We start from the raw sequence: 18,829 nt of genomic DNA, 5'->3' as shown, positions 1-18,829 counted from the left end.
AAACCTATTTGAGTTCAACAGAATGATTCTGGAGCTTGACAAGATACACCTGAAGAAAGCCAGAATTTATATTGGCTGAAACGTTGTGAAAATAACACTTAAGATGAGAACAGTAGTCTGAAGAATCCAAATAATACAAAGATGATCACTATGTTAGAAACTATTGTTCTTAATCTCAATGTCAGAGCAAGAAAATACCACAAGTTTAATAATAATAATAATAATAATATTTATATAGAAAAATGACCTTGTTTGTCTGTGTGAGGTAAGGTCTCTACTAAACTCCTCTGTCAATTTTTGGTGTACAGATTTAAAACTTGATATATAGAAGATTTTAGACCTGTGGAACAAATTCGATTTGGTTTGTAATCAATAAAAATAGTTGTTAAGGGTTCAAATTGAAAAAAAACTTGGAACAAGTCAACTAAACGTGTTATTTCTACACATTTATACATTTAACGATGTTATTTTTTAAAAGTTTTTGTAGGGTGCATGTATTTAGGTTGGACGGTAATGAACAAGGCTGGAGAGTTATATGTTTCGGTTTCGATTCTAGCTAATGGTACCCAAGTCATTTTTTAAAACTTTTCTTTTTCAATTTTGAAACCACTACTATATATTGGGTCCAATATAATAAATATAGAATTGGCTCTATTATAATAAATATGAAATATACATGAATTAAAATATCATATTTAAGCGTATTTTGCAACCGGGCTACATGGAGGGGGGGGCACTAGTATATATTATATAATTAATGAAGAATTTCCCTTACGTATTATAATTAATGAATATGAAATCTGCATAAATTTAGTATCATATTTAAGCATATTTTACGACTGGGCAACGTCATATGGTCTGCAAGTAATATTGATAAAAATAGAAAAGTCTTTATTTAATATTTTTCTAAATACAAATAATACAAGCCAAACTTACCTATAAGATACTCATCACTCCCCTTTAAAGAAAATCTTTTGAGAGAGGAGAAAAGGGGATAAGGTGTCTACAAAAATATTGCAAATATTTATCCATTTTTAGTTATGCTCTCTCACACACATACACACATGCAATAATAATAATAATAATAATAATTTGATATTAACAAATCTCGGAGAGCTTGGAATAAATGAGTTTGTGTATCTGTTGAAGCGAATTCTTTAATGTATTCAAAATGTTTAAAGTATGTCTGAGCCCATTTATTTCTCCATTGTCCCAGATAAGGGTACAGACGCTCTCTGGCATGAAGTGGTTTAATCAAAGAAGAAAACGGTTTTATATGCAACTACTGACCTAAATCTTCATGTTAGCCCATATCAAAGAAATTAAACATGACCCACTTTTAGGATACACAGCTGTCATAAACCTGACCCTCCCCATATTTCTCTGCTGCCATACCCCTCCCCTCCTCAGCCAGCCCTTTCTGGTCTTCCATGTCTCTAGCCGGTATGCATTGCATGCTTGGCTGGGTCTTTACTCCATCATTATTTTTTTTTAATATCTTATTCACATCCCTTAAAGTAGGACTATACAATACTTCACCACACAGTTAGTCTGATGATTTCTCACAGGGAATAAAACATAGATGTTTCCTGTGTAGCTTAATTTCCACAAATATATTTTTGTACTTGTCGTTAGAGTAGGTGAGCTCTTTGTCAGCAGTCTAACAGTGAATTTTGTTGGAGGGCTGGTGTGTGGTTCTGCTAAGTCTTAAGAGGTCCATCCACCCAGGATTTACCTTCTCTTTGAGAATGGGATTAGTTTATTGCTAATCCCTTGAGTCGCCCTTACTAAGAAATACTGGTGGGGCTGCTCAGGCATTTTTATAGATCTGAGCATGCTAACCCTAGTGTGCTGTTTTTTTTTTCCAAACCACACCTAACCTTGTGTCTAAATTTCACTATATTTATCCAGTTTTTTTTAATAAAGTTACTGCCTATCAAGCCCAAAAGGCCACTCAAGGATAAAAGTTAATAAGTGTCAAGTGTCAGACACCATGATGATTGGTAACAATAGTGGAAGTTTGTCAGAATCTGATTATCTAAGAGTACGACACAACAAAAGAATTATTTAAATTGAACTTAAAAACAACCATGTTGTAGTCAGGTAAGAAGCAGTCATGCAATATTTTGTTTCATAGACGGATAGTTCTAGGAAATGAACTTGGCTCATGGAAGTCGTGTTTAGGTTTAGGCATAAAGAGAGAGAAAGGAAAATTATTTACAGTTGTGGTAGCTAGACGAGTTTTTGTTGTGAATGTTTTACAGATGAGTGGGGAGGGGGTGGAAACAAAATAACCCACAAAATAAATGTGGTACTGCAAGTTGAAATTGAATGTAATTTCACTATGTTCATCCATTTTTTGTACAATAAAAATTATGAAAGATGAGGAATCACTGTATTGCCAACTGAGTTAACTACAGACTAACACAAATTACAGCAACTGATCTTCTAGAATGTATTTTAGTCCAAATACACTTAGAACAGAAATTCAATTTCTTACAGTTGCACATCTTGATTTTTTTTTTTTTAATTTTCTTCCTTTGAAGATTCTAACGTTGGGTATGTGGTAACCAAACCAGCTGCCAACATTGCCTTGCTTTTTATTGAAACCAGCCGAGAGCTCTTTTTAGTATCCTCGTTGTTCCCTTAAGTGCGATTGTCTGGATCTCTTTTGCACTTGGTTTACCAGGAATATTAGTTAGGTAGGTTCTTCTTCATAAGCCCTGTGGCACCTATAATATGATTGATATCTCCCTAAGTTTCCAGTTTCTTTTCATAATTGATTTAGATGTGATTTTGGAAGCTATTTGCATTTTCCAATTGCAAACAAATGCAATGATTTCATTAGAGAAACATTTTTGTTCATTATCTAGTTAAAGTAAACAATGAATATCTGAAAAATTATGCTATCAAAAGAAATATTTGGCCTGTTATGAAATCAATTTAAATAGTAAATGTTTTGTTTTTGAAAAACACAGACAGAAATTTTCCATAATTGACTGGCTATTCAGAATCAAATATTAAGGATATAAGCTATATATTGCTGTTTAACTTTGAATATCCTACTGACTTAATTTTATATATTAGATTTTAAAATACATTTAATGGTATAACTTTTTTAATAGTGTAAGTTGTGTAATGATATAACATATTTAATATTTTAAGTTGTTTAAATGGTATAATTTCTGTAATGGTAATAAGTTTTTTTTTAATTATACTGTTAAAAATCTTGTTTAATAGTATGAGTTGCTTAATGCTATATTATTGAATGATATAAGTTGTTTAATAGATTTTAGAATAATACATTGAATATAAAATATATTTAACTGTTCAGAGACCAATAGATTTTTTGATTGGCTATTCAGAATCAAATATTAAGGATATAAGCTATTACTGCTTAACTTTGAGTATCCTACTGACTTAATTTGATAAATTAGATTTTAAAATGCATTTAATGGTATGAGTTTTTTAATAGTGTAAGTTGTTTAATGGTATAATTTCTGTGATGGTATAAGTTTTTTTAACGATACTGTAAAAAAAACTTGTTTAATAGTATCAGTTGCTTAATGTTATATTGTTGAATGATATAAGTTGTTTAATAGATTTTAGATTGATTTTAAAATAATACATTGAATATAAAATATATATATAACTCTTAAGAGACCAATAGATTTTTTTAAAAATACACATATTTATTTTATTCAGATTCTAATTTTCAATCCATATTAATTTTCATCAGGAAAATGCAGACAGTAGTTTTTTCTTTTTCATTTTTTTTCCTCAGCATGTTGTTATTAAGTCATACGTAGTCTGCTGTTCTAATTAAAGATCAAGATTTTTTTTTTATGTCTGCGTCAAGTGACAGTGTTCCTTGGTGCACACGGATGAGCAAGCTGCAAAAGTATTTCCGCTGTTTGAAAGCATTGAAATTACAAATAATATGTAACAACATGCTGTGTAAAAAAAAATAAAAAGAATATTACCTGTACTTTCCTGATGAAGACACTTACATGGGTTGAAAATTAAAATTTAAATAAATGAATATATATTTTTAAAAAAATCTGCATTTTGCTTGATCCCTGAACCGTTATATATTGTTCAAATCTTAATGCTTTCAAACAGTGGAAATGCGTCTATATTGAATATAATTGATTTAGAAATGTTTCAGTTTCATGATGAATCTATTTAAGTTGACTGAGAAATTCTTACTCTTTCTTTACTAGCCATAAAGGATGTCAGACGAGGATCTACCTCAGAGGAAACGGAACTCGGATCTTCTTGAAGACGACTTTGATGACAGCGACGACGACTCTTCCAGCCCCAAGCAAATCTGCCTTCCCACAGATATCTTCACTTTTGTGCCCCGTTCGGTTCCCTTGTCGATTCCTGAACATTTTCTTTTGATAGAGCAAGTCCAATGCCAGAATCTTCAGAAGATTCAATTCTCGGAACCTGTTGATTACATTTACAATCCTCTGGAATATGCGTTTGAAACGCACGCAGATTTCATTTACCGATTCTGTAACTCAGAAAAGAAGGTTCTCTTTCTTGGAATGAACCCAGGCCCATTTGGAATGGCACAAAACGGAGTAAGTATAATACAGTTTTGTTATTTACTTATGGTTAACAAAGAAATTTTCATAGAAATTCTTTTTTCTTTATTTAACATCCTAATCTTCCATTACTATTGTATGATATGAGAAAACAGTCAGTTGCTTCTGCTGCTTTAAAAAAAAAAAAATGATATGAGAAAACAGTCAGTTGCTTCTGCTGCTTTAAAAAAAAAAAAATGATATGAGAAAACAGTCAGTTGCTTCTGCTGCTTTAAAAAAAAAAAAATGATATGAGAAAACAGTCAGTTGCTTCTGCTGCTTTAAAAAAAAAAAAATGATATGAGAAAACAGTCAGTTGCTTCTGCTGCTTTAAAAAAAAAAAAATGATATGAGAAAACAGTCAGTTGCTTCTGCTGCTTTAAAAAAAAAAAAAAATTCAACCTTGCATTCTGATGATGATGTTATTAGAAAAATATTGGTTTTTAGTCAACAACTTAGCTAGTTTAAGGAGTAGACATTTTTGTCAGCCAGTCTTGTGACCCCATTCTTCCTTATTGAGCTCTTGAAAGACTAACTTTTTGGCAAACCTGTTTTTAGTCCACGAGATTAAACACTGGTGGTTGGCTCTCTTTCAGGCTTGGTTTGTCCTGAAGTGATTCTGCCTTCTGTCTTTTTTATTATTAGGATTATTCTTTCATTAAGTGGCTTCATGCCTTGTCTCGAGTGACGTCCATAATTTTTTTTATTTTATGGAGACAGAATGTATGAAAAAAAACCAAAAACAATTAAACACAGGAAAAAATTATCAAGACAAAAAATTTACCAGTTTTGTTCAGATTAACAAACATTTTCAGAAAAAGTGAATTCTTGCACTTTTTCTGAAAATACCTTATAATATGTTTAATATAAAATGGCGTAATGTAAACATATTATAAGGTATTTACAGCTTCTCTTTCAATTTTCGGATTTTTAATCATGTCAAAACACACTTTATCTCCTATTGATGAATTGATAGTTGCTATTTCTTCTGATGAGTTAAGGGCAAAATAGATTCACTGATTGATATAATAATTAAGTGATTGATTTTGTGCTATGAAACAGATACTGTCAAGAATTGTAAATGTCAATTGAATTGAAGGAATAAATTGTAAGATAGTCAACATCATGAACTTTGGAAAATAGACTTTTGTCATTCATTTATTATATTGCTCTGTAATTACATTGAGCTTGTTAAATAAGGATCCGTATATATTATAAGGAAATAAAGTATATTTCCACAGAAATATATATATATATATATATATATATATATATATATATATATATATATATATACTAGCAGGGAGACCTAATGTTGCCGAGGATTGAATTAGGATCAATGAATGTTCTACACTTCCAATACTTTAAGTGTCATCGAAATCAGTGAAATTGACCATTTTTCAATCAAATCAATTGATTGCGTGCTCTAGTTGAGGACCCACTGCAGTGCACTGGGAGGAAGCTTCACATGCCTTTATACAGTGACTTAGTCCACAATGCATTGTAGTTTACATTGCACTGTAGAGAACCTCCTATTGATTTCATAAAATTATTTTTATATAATGGCTTGAATTAAAGTTTAAAATGTGAAAGTCAAGTATCATGCTTCAATTGTGCTCTAAACAGAAACATTCATTTTGAATGCACCCGTGTCTTATTAAAGAACCTAACGTTGATATTATATGCCATGCTTTTTTCTGCTTGTGTGGTAATAAAATTTCTCAAATGCACTTGTGATGTGAGCCGGTTTAAGGGAGTTAACTTTGGTCAAAATCGGACTGTTCTTTCTTTAATCAGATTTTTTCGATTATTAATTTTCGATACTTATCAGAAACATTCCATTACTAAACCTATCTAAGAAAACTCCCGGACACATAAAGTACCTTTGTGTGAAATCTAAAAAAAAAAAAAAAAATTGGTCCAGTTGATAAGCCCTAGGATGTTATATATTAGTGTTGGGATAGTACCACTGTCACTGGAAGAGGTGAATGTTTCTATATTGTTGGTAGAAGGATGGTTTCTCTTGATAGCTTATATAAAATGTGAGTTTTTGGCTTGCATTGTATTATTAATGTGGAATACATGCATAGATATGTGTGCATATATATGTTATGTATCTCTACACTTATATAAATGCAACTTTGTGTGTGTGAGTTCGTTCCTTCCTTATAGACTCCAAAACAGCTGAACAGATTTTCTTTAAAATTTACAGAACTTTAGTGTGTAAGTCTGGGAGTGATCTTAGTTAAGTTTTATCTCAGAATACCCTCGATAATTACCAATAAATGATAATGGAAACCGTTATTTTAACTTATCTATCATCGGTAAAGCCATTTTTTCCATGCCGTCGCTTAGCAACAATGACAGAACAATGGGCTGTGAACATTCTACTGTGGGTAAGTTGATAACGTGTTTTTTTTCTTTGCGTGATATGGTCTGTAGGTTCAAACTCTTTATGTAAATTTATTAATTTTTTTTTTTCGTTAACTGCAAAAAATTTTATAAGACTTGAAAATGTTTTTTTTTTCTTTTTTTTTTTTTTGCATGACGTGGTCTGTAGGTTCAAACCCCGCACATAAATTTCTTAATGTTTTTTTTTTTTGTTAACTGGAAAGAAGTTTATATAAAATAATTTTATAAAAGAAACAGTAGATTATCAAGAGTGCAATGTAGAATAACATATATTTTGGACTAAGTTACTGCATGGAAGCACGTGAAGCTTCCTCCTGGGCGATTTCACAGATTTCGATGACAATGGAAATATAGGAGTGTGAAATATTTGTTGATCATCACTCAATCCCGGGCAACGTTGGGTCTCCCTGCTAGTATGTGCATATATATATATATAAAGCGGAGGACCAGTACCCGCATTAAGCTGGTCTGCAGTTTAATTTGTTGCTGGCTATCTTGCTCTTGCTTGTTGCTGGATCTCAACATTTTGAACCGAGAGAGAGACTTAGCTGTCGTACAAAGCTAAGACTCTGTAACATCATCTTTGTATAGATACTCCCTCAGGTATTTGGGCTCATGGATTTTAAATGTCTGAGGGAGTGGCACTCGTCTGACAAGACGTTGCAATCATCATATATATATATATTCCTTAAAAATGTTTATAAAAATTCTAAACAAACAGGTTTTTGTATTGTGCTATAGAATTTTATTTTCTGTCTGTTTTTATAACTGAAAATGTTTGAATCATTTTGAATGATACGATTTCAATTTTTGTCAGGTTCCATTTGGAGAAGCGAAATTTGTGCGAGATTGGATGCAGATAAAAGGAAATGTCTACAAACCAAACAGAGAACATCCGAAACGGAAAATAGAAGGATTGAAATGCATGAAGTCAGAGGTCAGTGTTACGTTCAAATTAGATGTTAAAGATAGGCTCTTAATTTTTCATCTATGAGTGTGAAGACCCTTTAACAATATTTAAGGTTGAGCACTGTCAGGGAAATTTATAATATAAATCTCACCTGTCTGTTTAAATGCATGTATGTATGTATGCCTACCTAAAACTTTCGACAGAGGTGACGGATTTTCATGAGATCGACATCGTTTTAAAGCTCGACAACAAATATTGAAAAATTGGCTAAGAACATTAATTCCTTCACCTTCAACTGGGCATTTTTCTACAGGGAGGGGTCGCTTTTCTTGCCAATATTTTTGAAAGTCATCCCCTCTTTTCGATTGACTAGCCTTAATTTAAACCTTCAGCACTTCCGGTTTGGCAATGGACGCAACGGCAAAGACGTCACTTTTTTTTACGTTCTTTTCCTCCTTCGCAGTACAGGTTCGAGCCTGTCTGCCTGCCTACTACCACTTTTTTTTTTTTTCTTTGTTCAACACGCACCTCCAAACACCTGAGCAATGCCAGACACCCCGGCTAGTAAAAATTAAAAGACAGTCAACTAACATTTATGCAATATTCACAACTTCCACTTGTTTGAACACTCTAGACTGTCTACTGTCCGAGTTTTGCGTTTATAAGTTGTCAATTCCCTTTATTCCCATGGCAGTAGTTTAGCAGGCCGGAGGTAAAGGCTTAGCAAATGGAGTCAAAGGTGGCTTCATCGCTGGGTTCGAATCTCCTGACTGGTAGGAATTGTCACCTCCAACACTGATGATTGCCAATGCATGAAACACTTGTGTCTGTAGATATAAAAAAAATTATATATATATATCCACAGTCAAACAACGTCACAGTGCACAAGAGCCATGGCAGCCAACAAACCGGAAGTCCAAGACACAAGTTTCACTCTCATTTGGGCTCATCAGTTAGACATATCCGAACCTGGGATTTGAAACCTGAGCCTCTTGTATATGGAGCGAGCACTCTGCCACCTGAGCAAATGTGCCACACACAAGAAAGTCTAAGCAAACCACGGTGAAATCCGACTATGGAACGGACCTACTTCATTGGTCATTCAACCAAGCTATAACCCAAGCCGATGTCTCACAATAGGAATTTTATACTCACCAGAATTATGCCATCCAACAATGCTAACCTAGCGAGCAATTAGTAATAGAATTTTCAGAATGTGAGAGATTATATAATCATTTCCACAGCCAAACAACATCGCAGCTCACAAGAGTCATGGCGGCCAACAAACCGGAAATCGAAAACTCGAGTTTCGCCCTCATTTTGGCTGATCAGTTAGACATATCCGAACTCGGGATTCGAAACCAGAGCCTCTTGCATGCGAGGCGAGCACTCTGCTACCTGAGCAAACGCGCCACACACAAGAATGTCTATTAACTAAAACAGATCAAGCAAACTGCAGAGAAATCTAATTATGGTATGAACAAGGGATGTGGTCATCCAACCTAGCTATAACCCAAACTAATGTCTCAAAGTAGGAATTTTAGACTCGCTAGAACGATGCCATCCAACAATGCTAACCTAGCGAGCAATTAGTAATAGAATTTTCAGAATGTGAGAGATTATATAATCATTTCCACAGCCAAACAACATCGCAGCTCAGAAGAGCCATGACAGCCAACGACCGGAAGTCCAAGACTCGAGTTTCACCCTCATTTGGGATCATCAGTTGGACGTATCTGAACCCGGGATTTGAAACCCAAGCCTCTTGCATGCGGGGCGAGCACTCTACCACCTGAGCAAACGCGCCACACACAAGAAAGTCTATTAACTAACACAGATCAAGAAATCCAACTATGGGAGGTTATTTATGAATATTAGGAATAATAATGGTACGACCATTCAGAACCAACTCAAAATGCACGATTCCTTCTAGGTTCCACGAAACGCATAACATGACTTTCTTGCCAAATGGATCTTGTTTTGGAACCGACATTGTCTCTTGCCCTTTCTGAACCCATCGCTTGAAACTTGATATATAGAGGATTTGGATCTGTGGAATAAATTTTATGTTGTTTTTAACCGGTAAAAATAACTGCTAAGGGGTCAAAATTGAAAATAAAAATTGAACTTGGTACTAAAAATATTGCTTCTACACATGCGAAAATATACATTTATATATCTTAAGTAGCTTAATTTTTAATGTTTTCTTATCATCTATTGATAGCTCAAATGGTAACAATTAAGGCTGGAGTGCTGAATGTTTTGGTTTCGATTCTAGTCATTTTCCTTTTTACACTTTTGAAATCACTACTATATATTGAATACAATATAATAATCAAGAATTGGCTACAAAATACAAAATTTGCATAAATTAAAATATATTCAAGCATATTTTATGACTGGTCAACGCTACCAAGGGACCTGCTAGTATTTATATATATATATATATATATGTGTGTGTGTGTGTGTGTGTGTATATATATATGTGTGTGTGTGTGTGTGTGTATATATGTGTATATATATGTGTGCGTATATATATGTGTGTGTGTATATATAACTAATATATATATATATATGTATATATATATATAAATACGAGCAAACAGTTAATAAAACATGTTAAAAACACTTTGAAAAAGAGTTAAAAACATATTTAATCTGAAAAGGAAACACATGATAAGTGGATAGTCCTTAATCCGCAGAGTTTCGAAGAAATACTTTCCATCTCAACAGAGGGTAGGATTTAGCAAAATGCGGGATCGGATTTTGCATGCAAAAGTATTTGATGAAACAACAAGTAAGTCAAAGATATTACTTGATAACAAAAAAGTGAAGCAGAGGGAATATGGTGAAGAAAAAGGTGATTACACGTGAATGGATTGTCTGGTGGAAGATAAATAATCCAGTGACGGTAAAATCCAAATATATAACTTCAAGAAAGTTAATTGAATTTCCATTTGCACAAGTAAAATCCAATATATATTTATTTATGCATGTATCAATATAAAATTTTATATGGAGTTATATATTTTGTGTATCAATTTTCAATATTTACTTCAACAGTGCTCAATATTTGAGGTAATAAGTTATGAAAATATTTTAATTTTAAGAATCGTTATGGGTATTAAAGTTACACTTGAATAATTTCAATAACACAAGAATGAAAAAAAGAATCTAACATTAAGTAACTGCAAAATATGGAGACACACAGATTAGGATGGATTAAAATAAATTTAATCAAAATATAAAGTTGAAGAAAACTAAGTGAGAAATTGAACTGAGATTGTTATAAAGAAGATTATGTTAGAACTATAAGTTTAAAATTAAACAAAGTTGATTAATAAATACTAAAGTCTAAATATTAAAATATGAATGCATTGAATTTCGATAAATTGATAAAAATTGACAAAAACGACTTATCTCCCTTAGGACATAAAGATATTATGAATAATAATGGAGAGGAAAATAAAAAATTAAGATAAAATACTTAGATAATGATAAGAATGGAAAAGTTCAATTTAAAATTTAAATTATCAACAAACAGTATGGGATGAAGATAAATTTTCATTAATACTATTTAAATTAACCTTCAAATTGCAGTTCGTTAAGAAATAACATGTTAAGCAAAAATTAATTAGTAGATCATAACATGTAAACAAAGTTTATATGAAACTATCGTAGATTGAGGAAGAAATAGTGGAAAATCTAAGTGGAAACTAGAATTTGAAGGTGTAGATTAGTATTTGAGAAATAAATCGATTAAATAATTAAATTGGGGAAGAAAAATAATTATTAAAATAAAAAAAAACATACAAAAGATTAAATTAATATTTAAAATAGCTAATTGGTTGAAATATCATTTAAAAAGTAGAAATACAAAAATGGGACGCTTACTAAATTCGAAGGCTATTGAAAAAAATAAAAAAACAAAAATAAAATATAAGAGTGGTGTGTGGAGGTAGGTCCAGCTGCTTGATCTGTTAAAATAGTGATTATGAATGTGTTCATATATGTATAACTATTGTATTTTGCCATCTGAAGATTAGCTATTTTGGAGTATTTTTAAATTAGATAATATTTAAACTTATCCAAATGGTTATGAAACGATTGTAATGCATAAGAAAATAGGCAATATGATGTTCTAATTTTATATCATGTTGTCTTGATATTTGCAAAAATATTACAGATACATGCTCAATTATGAAAACTGATAATCATGAAGTTTAATTAATTGAGTCAATTAATTTTGACTTTGATTTTATTTGTTTTGAACATTACTGGAGTTTTAGTATATTAAAATTTTGGTTAAAAAGAATATTAATAAAGTATATATATATATACACACACACACACACACACACATATATATATATATATATATATATATATATATATATATATATATATATATATATATATAAGGGATGTACCGATTAGAAAATTGACTGATTACCGATTAATTGGACTTTGATAATTGGTCAATTACCAATTAATTGGCCAATTAATAGGTTTTCTAATGTCAATTTATATGCAAATTTTGTTGTCATAAACGGTACTAATATTAAGTAAATTATATTGTAAACGAAAGTAAGTTAACTCCCTTTTTTGCTTGCCAATAAAAATTTATCAAAGAGACATGCATCGTCTACACCATATTATCAAATAACAGATATGACATGCTGTTAACATGTAAACTTTTACGACTGCACTGAATTTGTGACAAATAGATGTAAGCATATGGAAAATTTCAGTCCTTTCTCTTCCTATCAAATTAACATTATTATTTTTTACTTTAAATCACTGTCAGTTTTCATGTTGAGGAATTGTACCGTAAATTTGGACGATTAGTAATTTATCTCAATAAAATATACATTATCTAAACCAGAAAAATAAAAATGTATATGTAATGGTAGTAAGAGTTTGAAAATGAGGAACAAGAGTATGACTGATGAAGAATGCTTTATTTTTGGGAAGCACATTGTCACAATTTTCTCAACATTAAAACTGAAAGATGAAATAATAATTTTCTTTGACAGTGATTTAAAGTAAAAAACAATGTTAATTTTATCGGAAAAGAAGGACTGACATTTTCCTTATGCTTACATCTATTTGCCTCAAATTCAGTGCAGATGTAAAAGGCTACATGTTAACAGTATGTCATGTGTGTTATTTGATAATATGATGTAGATGATGCATGTATCTTTAATAAATTTTCACTGGCAAGCAAAACTTGTCTTCATTTACAAGATAATTAATATTAGTATCGTTTATGACAACAAAATCTGCTGATAAATCGGCATTAGAAAACCTATTAATTGACTGATTAATCAATAATCGGCCAATTATCAAAGGCCGATTACCCATTAATCGGCCTTTGATAATTGGTACATCCCTAATATATATATATATATATATATATATATATATATTATACTAGCATTTCAGCCCGGCATTGCCCGGGTGTTTGGATGTGTATGTTGAGCAAAAAAAAAAAAAAAAAAAGTGGTAGTAGGAAGGCACACTCGAACCCATACAGCGAATGAGGAAAAGAACAGGGAAAAAAAACTAACGTCTTTGCTGTTACAACCACTGCCAAACCGGAAGTGACTTATGTTTAAATTAAGGCTAGATAATCGAAGGGAGAGGATGACTTTCGAAAATATCGGCGAAAAGAAAACGACCCCCTCCCCTATAGAAAAGCGCCCAGTTGAAGGTGAAGATATTAATGTTTTTAGCCAATTTTTCGATATTTGTCATCTGAAAGGTCGAACTTCAAAACGCTACTGATCTTGATAAAATCCGTCGCCTCTGTCAAAAGTTTTAGGCAGACATGCAAATATACATGCATACATACATTTATATATTGGTAACTAAAAATTTTCGACCCAAATTGATTAAAAAGCTTGCCATATCTCTGAATACCCTTTATGTCAAATTTCAAATGTTTAGACCAGAAATTGTCTGAGTAATTTGGTAGAAAGTGCAGAGGTCAATTTTTTTAAAACTTTGACTCCTATTATGACCCCTTAACATTTATTGTTTTGGACTCAAATCAAGTTATTAAGTTAGATCCATGTCCAAGGTATCTAAAATTTCAAAGATAAAATCGTTGAACTTTGACCCCTTAACAGCCAAATTTCTGTCTGAAAACGTATCACAAAGATTTTCCCAAATCTCAGTACCCTGCATATCAAATTTCGAGTCTGTAGACTTAAAATTGAGAGTTATTGCACAGGGAAATGTACACACACACACACAGAGACTTGTTCACTTTTATAGATATATAGATAGATAGCTAATAATTGTGACTTATCTTTATATTTATTATCATTTATTATTCTTATAAAGCTCTATCTGAAAATATATCAAATCTGTTATATGTAAAGTCTGTTGTCTTGATTGTTTTTCTTTCTACTCTTTTTGACCCTAAACAAAGCATACATTACCATTTGGAACAACTGGGGGCTACTATTTGGGATCATGTCTAACATGTAATTGTAGAAAGTTGAATAGCGAATTGTCTGTTCACATTACATTTAAATTTCTTCAGGTTAGTACAGTCAGAGATGCAGGAAACAGGGAGAGAATTCCAAAGTCTAGCAGTTTGAGGAGGAAAAAATCTATTAAAAATGAAGGCTTTCCAGAATGTAGAGACGTCAACAATGAAGGGGTGTGATTTTGCTGCTTCTCGATTTGGTCAGAAATATATATGTTGAGGTGCCAAGTGCTATGAGATAACTAGAGCACGTTCCATTAAAATACTTGTAAAACAGGCATAGGGATGCAAAATTATGATTAGACAGTGGTTGGAGCTTGGCTGACAGCACAGGAACTATTAAAAAAAAAATTGAAATTTGAGGATTATTTATTAATAGATGTCTAATGTCTATTGCTTTCCATGCTGAGATATAAAACTCGCTTGGCGGATCATTTGAAGATATCATCAGCAGTTCCATATTTTACCAGCACACTTCCGCACTCACGCTGATCATAAACAAAATGATAGTACTCACATTTCTTTTGTTTACCAAGACACCCTTGGTTCCGATTTTGAGAAGAAGAAAAGGAAAGAAAAGAAAGAAAACAACACACTGAGGATGGAGTATAGCTATAATGTTATAAATTTCAAACCAGTAAAATATTATTTGGCTTTCAAGCGCACTTGATGCATATTTTAATTTATTGAGATTTTTTTTTTTTTTTTGCAAACCAAAAGAAGACTGTTTTTTTTTTTTTTAAATTTTTTTTTATTACATTTTCACCCCAAACAAGGCACATTGCCACTTTGGTGTAGGGGGCTACTTTCAGGGGCAGCAACTACTGGGGCACTATGTTGGGATTTGGGCAGCAAGATGTCGGTTCACATTACATTTGAACTTCTGCATGTCAGTACAGTTGGGGAAGCAGTGGCCTGGAATGGAATTCCAGAGTTTAGCGGTTCTGGGGAAGAAACTACTGGAATAGAAAGATCTTTTACATCTAGGGATCTCTACTGTGTGGGGGTGGGATTTAACTACCTGTCGGGTTTGTCAAGGGTGTCTACGTCGTGGGGGCACAAGTGTCTGCAGTTCGTCAGAGCATTCACCATTAAAATACTTGTAGGACAGGCACAGGGATGCAACGTTTCGTCGATGGGATAGAGGCTGAACCTTAGATGCCAGTTCAGGGCCTATCAGATTGGCGACTCTCTTTTGAACCTTGTCTAGGAGCGAGAGACTAGCAGCAGATGCACCAGCCCAAATGTGACAACAATACTCCATACATGGGCGAATGGTGGCCTTATAGAGGTACAGGATACTTTCAGGTGTCAATAATTTTCTAGCACGGTAGAGAAAGCCTACCTTTTTCGCAGCGGCCCTGGCAATGTTTTCAATATAATTGTTCCAACTCATGTTTCCTGTGAACGTTAGGCCAAGCAGTTTGAAAGATGTACCCTCAGACAGGGAGTCACTGGCCATTGCTATTGGTGGCAGAGAAGGTTTCTTGTAATTATTGAAGGAAACCAGTTTAGTCTTGGCAGCATTGAATGTGACCATCCATTTATGTCCCCATTCCACTACAGATTGGAGGTCATCCTCTACTGTTTTTGCCATTTCTTTAGTTATGTGTTCATTTGTTTACTTGTATATAAGTTTTATGTATTTATTTATTTTTGTTTTTTCCTCCCAGGTTAGTGGTAACAGATTTTGGTCCCTGTTCAAGTCAATCTGCAAAACCCCTGAAAATTTCTTTAAGGACTGCTTTGTTCACAACGTTTGTCCGCTTATGTTCATGAGGAAGTCCTCGAAAAACATCACACCACCTGAACTGAAAGCTGAAGAGCGAAAACAACTGACAACCGTCTGCAACAAATCCTTCTGCGAGGCGCTCAAGTTACTCAACGTGAAACTGATCATCGGAGTTGGCAAGTTTGCAGCTGTCACTGCTGCGGAAGCACTGAAGAGCGTGCACCCGTCCTTTGGATGCGCCAATATGAAGGTTGTGTCAATCATGCATCCAAGTCCCATTAATCCAGCCGCAAATAAAGGATGGGATGCAATTGCAAAAAAATCTTTGAAAGATCTCGATATTTTGGATTATACAGATTGGAGTGAATTAAAAGAATTAGTTGGATTATAACTTATATGAATGTCCTGCGTTTGTTCGTTTTCTGTTGTTTTTTTTTTTTATATATATTTTCTTTTAATTTTTTTTTATTAAAATTATTTTTTTACTTTTTAAAAATTTTTTAACATTAATTTTTAATTTTTATTTTAAAAAAAATTTTTTGGATCATCTTTTTTACAAAAAATTTTTAATTTAAAAATTTTTTTCAATTTAAAAAAAAAATTTTTTTTTTTTTCATTATTTTTTGTTTAAAAATTTAAATTAAAAATTTTTTTTTTTTTTTTTTTTTTACATCAAAAATAAACCAATCTGATCTGTTATTATGTAATCAGTGAGGAAATTGACAACAAAATCAAGAATTGCAAACTCCTGACTTTCCTCCAAGTAATACTCCTGGTCAATTTCTTTGCTAATATAATAATCAGAGGTTAGGAGTCAGAGTTAGGATTTTTGAAACCTGAAGTTGACAAGCGGATTTTATTTCACCCCTCATCATCATCATCATCAACATCATCATCATCAGTTTAATGTCTGTTTTACATGCTGGCATGTGTAGACAGTTTTTAGAAATTGACTTCCAGACTAACCTAGCACTGTATGCAGCAGTACTCATTCAAAGGAGGAAGGGTCAAGGAAATATGAAATTTGCAAACAGTCTCCAGTCACATATATCTTGACCAGGGAGATGACGACATAGGTTTTTGCAGTTATTGCAGGGAGGTGTCGATATCTTCTAACATACAGCATCTGTTATTCACAAATGGTCACCCATCTAGTACTAACCAGGCTTAACGTTGCTTAATTTGGCAATCTAACGCTGACCAGGTTTTTATTTATCCCTTGTTTTCTCAAATCCATCCTTATCACTTTCTCCCATTCTCCTTGACCTTCTCCTGCTAACTGACTTTGCTACCTCAACTGTGCTACCTCTACTAACCCAAGACCTTGAATCAATTCATTCAATGTGACCAAACCAACAAAGTCTCCTTTTCTGCACACATCTCTCCCATACTATTTAGATTTAATCTTTCTCTCTGGTAGGAAATCTGCTGAAAAAAGTCTGACACCTTCCATTTTAAAAACATGACTCCCAACTCTTACAAAAACTGCTGCCTCCTGATTTTTTACTGCTGATTATTAAACTAACAAAAGAACCTGACGTTACCTGGGAACAATAATGTAAAAGTTTCGGCCATTTCTTTTCTCCCGCATATCTTTCTTCAGCTATGTTTTTATTCATTGTCCTAATGTGAAATAATGTTCAAAATGTCTAACTCGAAGCGTTTGCTTTCCTATAAACACATTTTCTTGTACTTTTCCCCATGATGACGCAAAATGTCCAGGACCAATGCAGATCCCGTGTTATTAAAATCGCGCTTGATTCTTGATGTAATAAATATGAATACATGTGGGTTCCTTCTCACAAGAATATGATTGGCTGATTAAACCATAAATACAAACGGGTACAGCATCAAAAGATATGCTGAAAGCCTAAAGCTTAAGCATGTTACCAGCTATGAGTACAAACAACCTTTCATTAAGGCGACTTACTAGATTGTATTACTCAATTACTATAGCCAAGACCACTTAGCTTCTTTAAACGAATATATCTCTTTCCTGGGACATATCAGTTCTGATAGTTTCATCGGGCTTTTTTTATTTTAAGTGAAAATGGCATAAAACAACATGTTGCGATGCATGTTTCAAGAAATGGGGGAAGCAGCTCACGTATACAAATGAGGAAAAGAGGTTATCGATTCTTTGATATTTCTCTCAGCACAGAAATTCAAGAAAGACATCTTTGTGGTTTTCAAAAACATCAGACAGTTATTATCACTATATTCGGTTTAACATGTTTTATATGCGGACATGTGATGGATGGCTTGTAATAATTGGCTTCTAAAGTAACTTATCTCTGGCCAGGTTTTTATTTATCCCTTTCCTCCCCCTCTCTCTCTCTCTCTCTCTCACGTCCATCCTTATCACTTCCTCCCATGTTTTTCTTGGTCTTCCCCTGCTAACTGACCCTGCTACCTCAACTGGTCTACATCTACTAACAAAGAGCTCGCATCCAATCTTTCAATGTGACAAACCAACAAAGTCTCTAGTTCTGCACACACCTCCCTACACAGTCCAGATTTAATCTTTCCTCTGAGGTCATCAGATCTAAGCCTCTCTTTAAGACTCACATTAGAAATCCATTGTATCATTTCCATATAATTTCTCTCAATGCAACACATATCCTCAAACCTCACTGGCCATTTTAACTTTCGTATATCATCATCACTGCATATACATGCCTGCTATA

General features: G+C 33.0%; 1 protein-coding gene across 3 annotated transcripts in view; it reads left to right on the top strand.

Annotated features, from left to right (window-relative positions):
- LOC145293883 (single-strand selective monofunctional uracil DNA glycosylase-like) overlaps positions 1-16,537 on the top strand; it is a 44,152-nt gene extending 27,615 nt beyond the window's left edge. For 2 of the 3 annotated variants that reach the window (XM_080140640.1, XM_080140641.1), the window contains exons 2-4: positions 4,224-4,589; positions 7,822-7,941; positions 16,084-16,537. In XM_080140640.1, the coding sequence (XP_079996766.1) occupies positions 4,233-4,589; positions 7,822-7,941; positions 16,084-16,533 (927 nt within the window). In that variant the 5' untranslated portion in view covers positions 4,224-4,232 and the 3' untranslated portion in view covers positions 16,534-16,537. Of the gene's footprint in view, positions 1-2,551; positions 2,703-4,223; positions 4,590-7,821; positions 7,942-16,083 lie in introns of those variants that run through there. The other variant, XM_080140642.1, reaches the window with a different exon arrangement.
- The last annotated feature ends 2,292 nt before the right edge of the window (positions 16,538-18,829 follow it).

The sequence above is a fragment of the Euprymna scolopes genome, chromosome 15 (assembly GCF_053919585.1).
Source record: "Euprymna scolopes isolate OS-2025 chromosome 15, ASM5391958v1, whole genome shotgun sequence".
NCBI lineage: Eukaryota > Metazoa > Mollusca > Cephalopoda > Sepiida > Sepiolidae > Euprymna > Euprymna scolopes.
Note: the sequence above shows the minus strand (reverse complement) of the source record. Positions and strands in the feature narration are given on the sequence as shown.